Consider the following 15696-nt stretch of genomic DNA (forward strand, 5'->3'; position numbering starts at 1 on the left):
ACATGCCCGCACAGGCAACTTCCCCAGTTCTGCCTGGGTCAGCAAGTTAACACTTGAAAGGCTGTTAGAAAGTCAGGTCATGGCTTGACTGGAAACACCAGGTCAACAACAATAGTTTGCATATGTATAGCACCTTGAGATAAAAGCATCTCAAAGTGCTTCCTGTGAATGCGGTCAAACAGTTACCAGAGACACAAGAGACGGCAGATGCAGGAATCTGGAGCAACAAACAATCTGCTGGAGCAACTCAGTGGGTCGAGCAGCATCTGTCGGAGGCACGGGGGGGAAATGGATTTCGGGTTGAAACCCTGCATCAGGACTGATACCAACAATGAGTCACTAAGGGCAGCTCGGTCAAAGAGAGATGAACTTTGATGGTGTAAGGTGTGCCCAAAAGAGTGAAAATAAGTCATTCATGTATGCTGTTATAAGTCTTTTGAACATTCCCCTTGTACGATAAAATGGACTCTTGACCTCACAATCTACCTCGTTATGGCCTTGCACCTTATTGTCTGCCTGCACTGCACTTTCTCTGTAGCTGTAACACTTTATTCTGCATTCTTTTATTGTTTTCCCTTGTAGTACCTCGATGTACTGATGGGATGAAATGATCTGTATGGATGGCATGCAAAGCAAAGTTTTTCACTGTACCTCAGTACATGTGACAATAATAGAACATAGAACAGTACAGCACAATACAGGCCCTTTGGCCCACAATGTTGTGCCAACCTTTAAACCTCGCCTAAGACTATCTAACCCCTTCCTCCCACATATCCCTCTATTTTAAATTCCTCCATATGCTTGTCTAGCAATCTCTTGAATTTGACCAAGGTACCTGCCTCCACCACCACCCCAGGCAGTGCAATAGACCAATTTACCAATTTATCAGTTATCCAGCAGTAATTCCAATCTGGTGTTGCAGAGGAAGACCAGGTTGTCCTGAGATTGCTCTCTGATGGTTGCTGTTGGAATAATGTGGCCAGATTCACATGTGGCAAAGCACGGAAAAGAAATTGTGGTGGGGGCTGCTGAATGCTATCGAATCAGAATCAGGTTTATCATCACTGACATATGTCATGAAATTTGTTGTTTTGTGGCAGCCATACAATGCGAGACATAAGAATTACTATAAGTTACAAAAATAAATAGTGCAAAAGAGGAATAACGAGGCAGTGTTCATGGGTTCATGGACTGTTCAGAAATCTGATGGCGGAGGGGAAGAAGCTGTTCCTGAATCGTTGAGTGTGGGTCTTCAGGCTCCCTGTACCTCTTCTGAATCTGGTAAAATATAATTTGATTAATCACTGCAAGGGAATGGGTGAACAGGATTTGACAAGGAAACTTGTAAAGCCACACAGGTACCCAATCACCAGTAATGGTGCGTCAAAGAGATCTTTACTGGACAAGTCCCTGAAAGTCTGGCTCCTGACTGTAGTGATGGCTCCTGGGAAAATTGCATGGACAATGACGGGCAGAAATGGTGGAGTTCATTTCTTGTTCACAGTCATTTCTTGAGTGCAAGAAATGGTGGAAATGACGTTGGAATCCTCGAGGAGTATTTGGGCCAGTATTGGAGCAGCCTTTAGGCAGGGTCTTGAGCTTTGTCAGCACCTGCCTTGTGTGCAGCACTGCGACAGTTGGAGAAAGATGAGGGATGAGAGGAAGAGTGAAGCCAGGGCAGCAACAGTGAGCCCCTCCCTAGTCATGCTGTCAGGACAAGATTGTTAAAGGAAAGAACATACATATTTGACACCACTCAACAAAACTGGGCAAGTGTGGAACAATAGAGAAAGTCAGCAATGGTTGTCACGTTACATTGTGTCACACTGTGGCAGGCTCTGAATATTCATCTGCATTTTAATAAGAGTAAGATTTGCATTTATTTAGTGACTTTCATGACCACACCTTGTCTGAAAGTGCTTTACACCAAGTTTAGTCTCTGTTGAATGGAAGGCAGCCAACTTGCCCACAGTCAGTTCCAACTGATAGCAATATAATCAAGAACATCATGGGGCTGGTCTCCTGCTGATTCTGAGCATTCTGGTGTCCTGCCCTGGCTTGCACTGTGTTCTTCCTTCAAGTATGGTCCTGGCCCCACTCTTCGCAATGCGGTACAATGCAGCACAGTGGCTATCCGATCCTAACTGGTTGGCTGAGACAAGCGGTGAAGCCGTGCCACTTCAAGCTCACTGTTGGTCAAAGCCATCACTTACATTGAACTTAGGATGAGTGTCTTTGACAGTAACAAGCACTCAAAAAGATGTGGGACATAAGAAATAGGAGCAGGAGGAGGCCATCTGGGCCGTCGAGCCTGCTCCGCCATTCAATAAGATCATGGCTGATCTGGCCATGGACTCAGATCCACCTTCCTGCCTTTTCCCCATAACCCTTAATTCCCTTACTATGCAAAAATCTATCTAACTGTGTCTTAAATATATTTAATGAGGTAGCCTCTACTGCTTCCCTGGGCAGAGAATTCCACAGGTTCACCACTCTCTGGGAAAAGCAGTTTCTCCTCATCTCTGTCCTATAAGATAGGAATAATATTTAAGACATTAAAATTAATTTTAAATAATTAAAACATTTCAAAAATCACATGCACATACTTCTAAAATAACTATTGTATCTAGGCATGCTGACGTACTGGTATCTTAATATGGTGGCTGAGTTCCTGGACCCTATTTAGAGACCTGGATCATTGGTCCAGAAATACAAATTCAAATCCCACCAAGGCAGCTGGTGAGTTTCAATACAAGTGTTTAAATACACCTGTAATTAAAAAAAATATATATATATACTGGTCTCCACAATTGTTGTAAAAATCCATCTGGGTCACCAGAGTCCATCAGAAAAGGAAGTTTACTGTCCTTACTTGGTCTGCCTGCATCCAGCTCTAGAACCACCAATTCTGTCCTGATGCAGGGTCTCGACCCGAAATGTTGACCGTCTCTCTGCCTCCACAAATGCTGCCTGACCCACTGAGTTCCTCCACAGTTTTTTTGCTCCAGATTCCAGCATCTGCCGTCTCTTGTTTCTCCACCAATGTTGTTGTTTCTAAAATGAATTCTCAGTTCAACAATAATTAAGGTGGGCATTAAAAGTCAGCTCTTCCAGCGACATTCACATCTATTGAAACAAGTAAAGGTCTACCGCCCCTTCTCGTCTGTATTTATTTCACTGGAGTTGCTATATCCACACCAGTTCTTACATGGGACAGGTTTCCCAGTCCATCGATCTGCCAACTCTTGAGTGAATGTTAGTGGCGTTGGGTGTGTGTTAAATAGTGGCTGGGACAATGGGGAGAAGTCTTGTTCTAGATCATGGGACCTTTCACATCTGCCTGGTGAGGTGAGGCTTGGGTTCACCAAAAGCCTGCACCTCTGATAATGTCGCATTCCTTCAGAAGTGTTCCCTTAGATTTTGTCCTCAAGTCTTTGCCAAGGACCCAACAGAACTGTTCACATCCTGAGGCCACGGGGCTGATCCCTGGTGTCAGAAGGATGAGGAACCTGTGTGTCCGTCTGGTACACAAGCAGTTCTGAGGCAACTGGATTTGGTGATACTAGATGATGCAATCAGGAGGAGGTATAGATCAGGGATATTACTTTTACTTAGAGGAACTGGGGACACGTAAGCTGAGGAATGACTCCCTGCAAATAGTAGAGAAAGCCAAAATTCCAGAGTTCATTGAATAAAAATGGATGCTGAATTAGGAAGAATTTTCTCCAGATGGTTGAACTGTGGCCATTGAATGACATTTACCCAACAATTATAAAAGCTCTATTTTGTTTTTAATGCAATACCAACATGGAAATATCTCAGATTATCAGGTATTGCACACCTTGGGAACTCTTTCTTTGCCGATGCGTTGGGTTGGTTGGGATAATGTGTGGGTCGGGAGAGACGAAGGGACAAATGGATAGAGGTTCATTTCATTTGTGACTCATTTCTGACGTCTACTAAGCCTACCCTCACTCATCCCTGGCCAAGTGGACGTGAGGGTACATTGTGCTAACACCAAGAAAGTGACAGAAATTCACAACTAAAATAAGGAGAGCCACACCTCTGTGTACCTCCTTCTCCCCCGAAGTTGCTGGCTGATTCACACGTGTCACTACTGGCGTGGTATGTGAGCCTGGCACCAAAGACCCAACTGCAAAGATCTTGGCCGACACACTGTGGGTCTGCTGCGTAGTGCAAACATAGAAATGTGAACTGAGGCATCAGTTGGGATATAAAAAATTCCATGGCAATATTTTGAAGAGCAGAGGAGTTCTGCCCAAACCTTGGCCAATGTTTATCCCCCCAAGCAACATTACAGAAAGGGCAGCTGATCACATCAGCTGTTGTGGGAGCTTGCTCTGTGAAAAATGGCTGCTGCGTTCCCTACATGACAACAGTGACCATGCTTTATAAATACCTCCTTGGTTGCCCAGCTTTTTGCAAGGCTCTGGAATGGACCTGAAGAGTACTGTAAATGCTTTCTATTCCTGGGAAGTTTGGGCTCATGATTTCTGATCCCCAATACAAGAATGAGATTTGTGAGGTTTCTCTGATGTGTGATTCACTCACCATGTTGGCTTTATGTTGACTCAGATCTTCATTTGAAATACACCCCACAAGAAAGCAGCGGTGGGTGAGGGCAGTTGAATTACTCAGCAGTTTGTGGCATTGGTGATCTAACAGTTGTCTGATCTGCAAATAGTTATTTCAACCCCGTTTGTGATAGCTTTATTTTAAATCTTGGACTCTCATTGAAGAATGTGTCATGAAAGTCTTCACTGTAGGAAGCATCACAGTTGGCACGAATTATCAGCTGGCATCAGCAATGCAGCTGGAGAACTGACCACACTGTGGGATCTCCCTGCAGTACAGCTCTTGTATAAAACTCATCGTTCTGCACACCCCATCCCTCCATAACCAGTGCAATCACAGCTAATTTTAGTCTCTGAGGCTGTAATTGGCATGGTAAATACAGTGTTTGTTGTCTGGGGTTTGCCTGCAAGCACAGAAGGTGGTAATTGGGAGAGTGAGAAGTCTCCCCGACCTTACAGACAATCAGGGGAAGACCCTATGGAGTCTACACTATTTCCTTCATTGAATTCAAGGTAAACTAGTCATACTACTCCTTAATGCTGCAATTTAAGAAGAATCTGGGTCAAGTAATGAGAAGGAAAGGAATAAGAGAGTATGTTGAAGGTGTTTAGATGAAGAGAGGTAGGAAGGGGTTCCAGTTAAGCCATAAGAAAGGCAGTGACCAGTTGGTCCCAGCATGAACCCCTGCAATACACCACACAGACTTCAAATCAGAAAAACATCCCTCTACTACCCCCCTCTGCTTCCTGTCACCAAGCCAATTTTGGATCCAATTAGTCAGCTCACCTTTTGGGTCTGCTGCTCCGTGGAAACATAGAAATGTGAACTGAGGCATCAGTCAGAGTACAAAAGATTCCATGGCAATATTTTGAAGGGCAGAGGAGTTCTTCCCAAACCTTGCCCAATGTTTATCTCCCAACCAACGTTACAGAAAGGGCAGCTGATCACATCAGCACGTTGCTGTTTGTGGGAGCTTGCTGTGTGAAAAATGGCTGCTGTGCCCTAACCTTCTGCAGCAGCCTACTATAGGACCTTGTCAAATGCCCTACTAATATGGGACCTTCTCATGGGGCTTCCTAAGAGGACCAGGCTTTGTAATGTAGTTTATCAAATAGCCTTGAGCTGTTTCAGTTATGTCAGTCATTGTAATGAGTGGGGGTATGGATTGAATAGTGTGTAGGAGTGGTTCACGCAATACAGAAACATATCTTTGTTCATGATAGGTCTGATATCACACTATTTAACAACATCAGCAGCAGTGTATTAAGCAACACAAATTATTATCCTGCCTCCAAGTGAACCAAATATTTAAGACTTTTATTCATTTGTTGCAGCATTTCTTGAGAGAATTCCAAAGAGCTTGAAAATCTATGGCCTACACTCAAAGTGCAGTCAGTGTTGTTGTCCGGGTCTTACCTCACTCATCAGCTGCTGAGACCATTATTCCTTTGTTACCTTCTGATCTTGCAATTAAAAACGTAGGAAATAGAGCAAGGAATAGGTCAGGCGTAACTGCATTTTAAAACTGTTCTATCGATTGTAAACCTAGCGACCTGAGCTGAGGCAGTTAGGATGCAAAATAAATGCAAAACTTTTTTTGTGATTATGTATATGATTAGATAATACTGGTTTACAAAGCTTGTTAGCAGCAGAGAAAACAATTGCAAAAAGCATCATAACCTCTAGGCCAGTGTGTTCTGGTATCTGTTCCACGTGGCTTAAATCTCTCTCTGAGCAAAAATTGTTTTAGGTTTTCAGGATAATGAAAAAAAGGCAGGTTTAATCTTCAGAGGATACCAGATCACAGTGATTCTGTTTTGGACTTATAATCCGGGAGGTCTGGGTTAGACATGTAATGATTTGAGTTCAAATCCCACAGGGGCATCAGGGAGTTTAAAAGTGCTGAGTAAGATGGTTCAGCGGTGGCTCAGTGGGGAGAGGTGTTGATCTGGGGTCAGTAGATTGTGGGTTCAAGTCCCACTCCAGAGGGTTGAGGGCAAACACCAAGGCCGATGGTCCATTGCCAGAGTGATGTGCGGCATTTCTTGGGTGTGATGTCAAATCAAGACCTGTTCTCTTCTCTTAGTTGGAAGCAACGGGTCTTGAGACACTGTATTGAAGAGCTGGAGAACTTTGTCCCGTGTCCTGACCTCTTTATCCCTCAATCAACACTAAAGATATTCTGCCATCCTTTGGAAATAATAAAATTAGAGATCCATGTAACATGGTCATTACAGTGATCAAGGTGTCTTTAATCTCCATGCAGACTAAGCAAACCAATCAGTCCTAACGTTGCAGCGAATGAACCCTGGATGGATATGAGATGAATTTCTCGATTAGTATGCTGAGGAACTGATGAGACAACAGGCTGTTCTACATCCAGGAGTGTGCAATGAGAAAGAGTTTACTAATCTTATTGTAAAGGTCCCCTTGGAAAAAGTGACCATAATGCAGTATATTCAACAGTGATGTATCTTAATTTGAAGGTTTTCAATCTCAATAAAGGATACAATGAGTGTGTGAGGGGCAGGGTGGCAGGAGTAGAGTGGGAAACTGGGTGAAAGGGTTTGTCAGTAGACAGGTACAGACAGGCAAGCATTTCAAAGAAATAATAAATGATTCGTCATCAATATGAACAAAGACAACAGGAAGGTGAGTTGAACTGGGGATTGTAAGAATCAGAATCAGGTTTATTATCACTGACTTATTTGACGTGAAATGTGTTGTTTTGCAGCAGCAGTACGGTGCAAAGGCATAAAATTTACTATAAATTACAAAATAAATAAATAGTGCAAAGAAAAGGAATAATGAGGGTAGTATTCATGGGTTCATGGATCGTTCAGAAATCTGATGGCGGAGGGGAAGAAGCTGTTCCTGAATCGTTGAGTGTGGGTCTTCAGGCTCCTGTACCTCCTCCCTGATGGTAGTAATGAGAAGAGGGCATGTCCCGGATGGTGAGGGTCCTTAGTGACGGATGCCGCCATCTTGAGGCGCCGCCTCTTGAAGATGTCCTCGATGGTGGGGAGGGTTGTGCCCGTGATGGAGCTGGATGAGTCTACAACCCTCTGCAGCCTCTTGCGATCCTGTGCATTGAAGCCTCCATACCAGGCGGTGATGCAACCGGTCAGAATGCTCTCCACCGTACATCTATAGAAATTTGGTGACATACCAAGTCTCCTTAAACTCCTAACAAAGTAGAACCGCTGGCGTGCCTTCTTCGTGATTACATCCATGTCTTGGGCCCAGGATAGATCCTCCGAGATGTTGATGCCCAGGAACTTGAAGCTGCTCACCCTTTCCACCGCAGAGATTAAAGATTGTATTAAATCTAAGGAAACACCACTGAAGTTCCTGGAGAAAAGCATTAAACCTGGGGATTGACAGTGTTTTTAGAATTCAGCAAAGGATGATTAAGAAAAATAAAGACAAGACAGAATGTGAGAGTTAACAGGAGGAAAAGGTAAAAATAGACGATAAGAGCTTTCACCGGTATGTCAAAAGGAAGAGATTGGCAAGTGGGTGGAATTAGACACAGGAAAGCTCCCAGAGATAGTGGAGAACCAACTCTAGAAGCAATACTGATACCAATGAAACTATTGGATTGTTGTAAAAATTCATCCAGTTCACTGACATTGTTCAAGGGCTGAAATCTGCCATCCTAAACGGCAAAGGTTGTTTCATTATCACCTACCTTTGAGAGAAGCCTACCTGTTCATTCGTGTGACATGAGCATTGCCGACAAGAGCAACATTTACTGTCCATCCATATTTGCCCTTAAGAAGGTAGGGATGAGCCACTTTCATGAACTGCTGCAGTCTTTATGGCGAAGGTGCCTCTACAGTCATGTGGTTGGACCCAGCTAAGATGCTGTGAGACTTGTAGGGGAATCTGCAAGTGTTGCCTGTTGCCCTCATCTTCCTTAGTGTGTGGGGTTCGGGTTTTCGAGGGTCTTGTCAGAGGAACCTTTATGAGTAATTAGAGTAATTACAGTGACCTTTGTAGCTGGTGCTCACTGCGGTCATGGTATGCTGGTAGTTTAGGGAGTTCAGTTTAATGTGGTAGGTGGGGTGCCAGTCAAGTGGACCACCTTAACTTGAATGGTGTCAAGCTTCTCAAGTATTGTTGGACCTACATTTTCCTCAGCAAATGAAGACTATTTTACAAAATTCCTGGGTGTGGGAAGTTCAAAAGTGAGTCATTTATCACTCAGCATCTAGTCCCTGACCATCTCCTTTGGTTTCCTGAGATATTACTGTGGCTGATAAGAAAGTCACCTCCAAGCTGGGGTCTCTTCACCATCTTCTAGTGCCAGTTCGGGATGGGCAATAAATGTTGTCCTTACCAGCGATAAACGAATAACAAAAAAATTATACTTCTTCCTCTGTCTTTCTCCAAAGTTAAAACAAGTGGATAATAAGTGAAATGTGAAACTTCTATTAAATTGTAATTTGAATAATCAGAAATTCAAAAATCCAATTACAGTTTTGAATTCTTGGTAAAAACATTTTAAAAAATTATGTACATAGTGAGCATTTTTGACAAAGGGTTTGAATTAGGGGTGAAAACAGAGACGATGTCCCCTTCAATATCCCTGCACTCCCACATTCCCTGTTCTTCTCACAGGAAGGAGCCAATAATTTTGCTGTCATGACTGTGGTTTGGATGAGGTTAGATGTGATTTGCTTTTTATCTATTTTATTTTAGTTTAATTGTCTTTCCTACTGTGGAAAGCTGCCTACTTTGGTGCCCTAAGTAGAGAGATCTCTGATTGGGCAAGCACTGGGAAGCATACTTATGCTCTGTTCCAGAGTTTTGTGTTGGTTCAGCTGGTAAAACACCAACATTCACCTTGCAGGTATCCAGAGAATGGTTTGACCACTGCATGCCTTCATTCTCTGGAATTAGATTAGTGGGGTATGGTCTCAGAGGGGGAGCAAACAATCTGCTGGAGAAACTCAGCGGGTCGAGCAGCACCCGGGTAATCTTAAAGCCCTCTGCTTCTTTCTGCAAAAAAGGATCCAACCGATTTCCCTTCACCAACACTCTCATCCACCTGGCAGAACTTGTCCTTACCCTGAACAACTTCCCTTTTCACTCCTCACACTTTCCACCCACAGACGCTGCTCGACCCGCTGAGTTCCTCCAACAGTTTGTGTGTTGCTCCAGATTCCTGCATCTGCCGTCTCTGGTGTCTCCATTTCACTACTCTACAACTAGAATATGGCTCTGACTTCCTCTGGATCTAATAGATCCCAATGGGTCAGGAATCCAAGACGAGAGGACACAACCTGGCCTTTCAGGGAGAAGCTCAGAAACGCTTCTTCATGCAGAGTCGTAGAGTCCATAAAATATAGGAGCAGAATTAAGGCCATTTGGCCCATCGAGTCTGCTCTACATTCAAATATGGCTGATTTCTTTTTCTACCCCATTCTCCTGCCTTCTCCCTGTAACCCTTAATCCCCTCACCAATCAAGGACCTATCAACCTCTGCCTTAAATACACCCAATGACGTGGCCTCCACAGTCCTCTGTGGCAACGAATTCCACAGATTTGCCACCCTCTGGCTGAAGAAATTCCTCCTCATCTCAGTTCTAAAGGGACATCCCTTTATTCCGAGGCTGTGCCTGCAGCTCCAAGATTCTCCTGCTAATGGAAACATCCTCTCCACATCCACTCTGTGCAGTCATACAGCATGGAAACAGGCCCTTTGACCCAGCTGGTCCATGCCAACTAAGATGTGCATTTAAGTCAGTCCCATTTGCCCGTATTTGACCCATATCCTACTAAACCTTTCCATCCACATACCTGTCCAAGTGTCTTTTAAATGCACCTGCCTCAACCACTTCCTCTGGCAGCTCGTTCCACATATGCACCATCCTTTGGATGAAAAAGTTGCCCCTCAGGTTCCAATTAAATCTTTCCCCTCTCACCTTAAACCAATGCCCTCTAGTTCTTGGGGAAAAAGACTGAGTGCATTCACCCTATATATGACCCCCATGATTCTACACGATCACGCCTCAAGTCTCCGACGCACTAAGGAATAAAGTCCAAGCCTGCCTCACCCAGTCCCCCAAGTCCTGGTAACATCCTTGTTAATCTTTTCTGCACTCTTTCCAGCTTACTGGCATCTTTCCTACAGCAGGGTGACCAGAACTGAACACAATATTCCAAATGTGGCCTCACCAATGTCTTGTATAACTGCAACGTAACATCCCAACTTCCATACTCTATACTTCTGCACAGAGATTGCTAGAAATTTGGAACTATGTTCCAGCAGTGAGAATTAATGCTGTCATTTGTTAATTTTATCTCTGAGGTGCTTGGATATTTGAAGTGCTCTCTGAAATATTAAGGAATATTTGTGATCAGGAGCTATGTAGATCAATGACCTCATTGAACAGCAGTACATGTTCAAGCAGTTGAATGGCCTCCTAGTCCCCGTTACCTGTTGCTCTACAATGCTAAGTGAAAGATGTCAATGGTGGAAAGAAAAATCAATGAGACACGTAACAGTGATAAAGGTTTTGAATGAAGACTTCATTAAATCCCAACTAAACAGTACACCTCTCTTTCACATGCTCAGTAACCTGCTGTGCAATGCTGACACACTTGCTGGTTTTATGCAAATATCAAGACGCAGATACAAGCTTTGGCTCAATCTGGTTTTCAGTTGTTTTTGATTTTCTTCGACTGCTGAGCCTTTGCTCTGCAGTAGTTGGGAGGTATTGATTTAAACTAAGATTGCAGGGCTACTGCACACTGCAGAGGTGCATGCTACCTCCGAATACGGGCAAATCTCTGCCCTTCAGAGACCTTTCCCTCAACCTTCAGGATTGGACCGTCACTTGCTCGAAGCCCAGAACTACAGGTGATGCTGGCTTCGAAAAGCAGTTCACCTGTTGCCGTGGCAACAGTGAGCATCCACAGTATGCCAGAGCTAAGTGTTAACCCTCTGAGCACCATGTCCTTCTCTGACTTTCCCCTAAGCAAGCGAAAATCCAAGCCTTTATATGACTGGAAACGTTCTTCACACAGGGGGGAGTGGGTGTGTGGAACAAGCTGCCAGAGGAAGTGGTAGAGGCAGGAACAATGACAACATTTTAAAAACTTTTGGACAGGTTCATGGATAGAGAAGGTTTAGAGGGATATGGGCCTAACGCAGGGAAATAGGGATACTAGAGACTGCTGGAACTTGGAGCAACAAGCAATCTGCTGGAGGAACTCAGCGGGTTGAGCAGCATCTGTAGGAGGAAATGGACAGTCGAGATTTCCATTCGAAACCCTGCATCAGATAAGTGGGACGAGCTCAGATGGGAATCTTGGTCGGCATGGACAAGTTAGGCTGAAGGGCCTGTTTCTGTGCTGTGTGACTCTGTGAACCTTCTGGTTAATGCTCTAAAACTCCTCGGAAGAGTTGGGCACTGCTGGGATTGTGGACAGGGGCATTTGTAGCCCACACCCTATTGCCTTGTCTGACCTAAAATTCCTCTCACAGCCTTGGCTGTGTGGGTGGTGCTGTAACTTCTTCAGTCCAAAGGTTGTCGGTTGAAATCCTGCTCCAGGCTCAACAATGTGGGCTGATGCTCCCACTGTGGAAGTGCTGCACTCTCAGACATGTTGGGTGAGGATTTGACGAGCCCCTATTTCCTCTCACAGTGGGTGGTGTGGTTGGAGCAGAGACAGGGTAGGTGCTTGTGTGTTTTGATTGATAGGTATGTCAGTGGGTGGTGGGACATGATTGAGGGAGACCTGTGTTCTTTAGGAGCGAGAGCTTGGTGTTGGGGTCAGCTGGATGCAGTTAACCTTTGGTCCAATGGCTGTTAGAGTCATAGAAACAGGCCCTTCAGCCCACCATGTCTATGCCAACCTTTTCTCCATCTACACTGATTCCATTTACCTGCATTAGGACCTTTCCCCTCTGTGCCTTGCCTGTTTGTGTCTGTCTAAATGCCTTTTAGAGTAGCAATTGTAATGAAATGATCTATATGGATGGTATGCAAAACAAAGTTTTTCCCTGTACCTCGGTACATGTGACAATAATAAACCATTTTAGCAATTGTATCTGATTTCACCACCTCTGGCAGCAAGTTCCAGATATCAGCAGCTCTCTGTGTTAAAAACAACTTTCCCCTCAAATTCCCTTCAAGTCATCGAGTTTATTGTCATGTGCACAGGTATGGTGAGGTGTAGGTACAATGAAAAGCTTGCTTGCAGCAGCATCGCTGGCACGCAGTTAGTCTTTCTCTCTCCTTCAACCTATGGCCTCCTGTTTTTCATACCTCCTGATTTTAACTATCTATCCTGTCTACATCTCTCGTAATCTTATCTACCTCTGTCAGGTCAGCCTTCAGCCCAGCCTGTGCAATCTCTCCCCATAACTGAAGTCCCCCAGTCCAGGCAGACTGGTGGCTGCATCTGCTCCTCGCTTGTTACCCGCAGAACAGCATTGGCATTGGTCACACGGGGAGCAGGGATGGTGAACAGTGCAAGTGAATGCCCAGAGCATTGAGAAACCGGAGCTCACATCCCAGGCCAGAACTGAAATTCCTGCTGAAATCCATCTCAGAAGTTCCCACCTCTCCAGGTCCCTTCCTGTATATGTGGTTTCTGGTCTGATATCTGATCTACTCCCCATAAAACATCAGCAGCCTGAAGTTGCAGGTACTCCGGTGAATTTGCTTTCCATGTAGGTAAGGCTCCGTGCGGAACCAGAGCTTCATCAAATGTTCCTTTTGATGCTTCTGTAGGGTCGATCTGTGGAGATTGTAAGAACCACATTTGTTAACTCATTTGACATCAGCATGAAGTGTAAAATGCTGGAGGTACTAACTAATATCCCTGTAATTATTAGAAAAAGAGCAAAAAAAATGTCTTCTGTTTGAGAATGTCTCTGCTTTATGGTGTGTGGTTTATCTTTTAAGAACCTGATGTTCATTGGCCAACTTCAGTTTGCCTCAATTAAGATCCGTTAGTTTCCATAGAAGCTAAATATTACTAGTCACTGAAAAGTGTGTCTACATCTTTTTTTCTCGATTAACATGACATTGCTTGTAGAGAAAAGGAGTTTCATTACACAGCTCCTTCGCATTCAATAAAATGTCTTTGTTGTTCTCATCCAGGTGGAACTGTGGTCAGTTTGCATACAGTAAGCTCCCACAGCCAGATTGTGGCACTAACCAAGTTGCTCAGTTTTGGTGATGTTGGACATTCTCAGCATTTGGGTATGTCTCCAAGCCACACAGATGGAGCTGTGTTCAAGTTACCTCATCTCTTTAAGGCCGTTGCTCTTTTTTTTATAAAAAGCACATCCTGAGGTCAGTGAGTAGCTGCATCAGGGGAGGTTTCTGATGTTTGGGAACTGCTGTGCGTCCCAAAGAGAGCTCTTGCTATCAAGGTTGGGAAAACCCTACCAGGAAATAACTGGTTCTCTTTCCATTTTCTAAAATAGTTTAGTCAAATGGAAACAATGATAATGTACCAGAGACAATCAATCATTCTTAAACATAGTTATCAACCAAGCTGATCCTAAATGCTCCATTTTCTCTTTCAGTGCGTCTCCATGACAGCATATCAGAAGAAGGATTTCACTACCTCATATTTGACCTGTAAGTAATTGTATGTTCACTAGTAATAACTACAGTTTATTGTTTTTTCTGGTGTACTGAGGAAGCTACTGACTACAGTTTGTACCTCATTGTTAAAATTTTAAAGGTGATGGAGCCAGTTGGTGATGGCTCTCAATGTGAACCAGAGAGAAGAGGCCAGCAAGTCTGGTCTCAAACTTTGACATGGAAAATTAAACAAAAGGGTAGATTGTAACTTGATGATTTTGCTTCCACCTTTGCAAATATCAGGGGTCCAAGGGAGCTGACATACAAGCCAAGGAGGAATCCGTGGTGATTTCACTCTAACTGTTAATTACCTGCTCATGGAAAACATAGCAGGGCTCGAGTGGGACAAACCTCCAGAAACCCATCCCTGTGCACACATGGAACCATTGAAATTTATGGCATGGAGAAAGGCTATTCAGCCCAGTGTGCTTATCCTGTTCAAAAGCTGGATTAATCCTATTTCCCAGCTCATGGACTTTACCCCTGAAGGTTACAGTTTCTCAAGTGGTCATTCAAGAGACAAGTTTTATTAAGAGAACATTAGGTGCCTGGAATATGCTGCCAGGCGAGCTGGTAGAAACAGATACGATAGCAACATGTAAGAAGCATCATGTTCAGCACAGACATGGTGGGCTGAAGGGCCGGCTCCTGCACTGTAGTGTTATCGAGTTACACAGCACAGAAACAGGCCCTTCAGCCCAACTCATCCATGCTGACCAAGTTCTGCGTCTGTGTTCTATTCAGGCACCTTGTAAAAGTGATGAGAATCTTTACCTCCATCATTCTTTCAGGCACTGAGATGCTGGTCCCACCACTCATTTTAACTCCCCATTAATCCTTCCACCAATTAACCTAACCTATGCCCCTTGCTATTGATCACTCCACTAAGGGAACTAGGTCCTCCCTGTTCACCTTGTCAGGTCTCTGTAATTAAATCTCCCCTCGCTCTCCCTTGAACCTGGACTACCTCTCCTCACAACTATAATCCTCCAGCCCTGACAGCATCTGTACAAATCCCCTCTGTACTCTCTCTAGTACTGTTGCATCTTTCCTGTACTCTGGTGACTGGAACAGAACGCAATACTGTGGCCTGCCCAATTGTTTATACAGTTTTAGGAAGACTTTTGTTGCCTTGTATTCTCCCCCTTCACCATTTAAGGTTTGGGTTGAAAGAAAGAAGGAAGGTTGTTACTGTGTTAGTCAGTTAACCTTCTAGAGCTTTTTAGAGTCAGAGGCAGTAATCAAACTGTAGCTTAATACACTTGCAGAGTCCATTTTATTTAGAGCTCAAATGTGTATTATTCACTGAGTTTTTCTTTACAAAATACACAAGGAGGAGAAAAACCATTCCGTCCATTTTAAGCTTTTCACCAGTCACATTATAAACTCCTCATCCCAGGAAAAACAACTTGCATCTGTGCTGAGATTCTATCCAAGTAAAATGCCAAATGTTGTTGTCAATGAGAAATGGACACTGAGCCCCAACAGG

At 44.0% G+C, this 15696-nt stretch overlaps 1 protein-coding gene across 1 annotated transcript in view; it reads left to right on the forward strand.

Moving 5' to 3' along the window:
• The window catches only part of camk2g2 (calcium/calmodulin-dependent protein kinase (CaM kinase) II gamma 2), a 400303-nt gene that overhangs the window by 197694 nt on the left and 186913 nt on the right, over nt 1-15696 (forward strand). Inside the window, 1 exon segment of the mRNA XM_052041768.1 lies at nt 14147-14201. Coding sequence (XP_051897728.1) covers nt 14147-14201 — 55 coding nt within the window.

This window comes from Pristis pectinata, chromosome 30 (genome assembly GCF_009764475.1).
Source record: "Pristis pectinata isolate sPriPec2 chromosome 30, sPriPec2.1.pri, whole genome shotgun sequence".
In the NCBI taxonomy this organism is placed as follows: Eukaryota; Metazoa; Chordata; class Chondrichthyes; order Rhinopristiformes; family Pristidae; genus Pristis; species Pristis pectinata.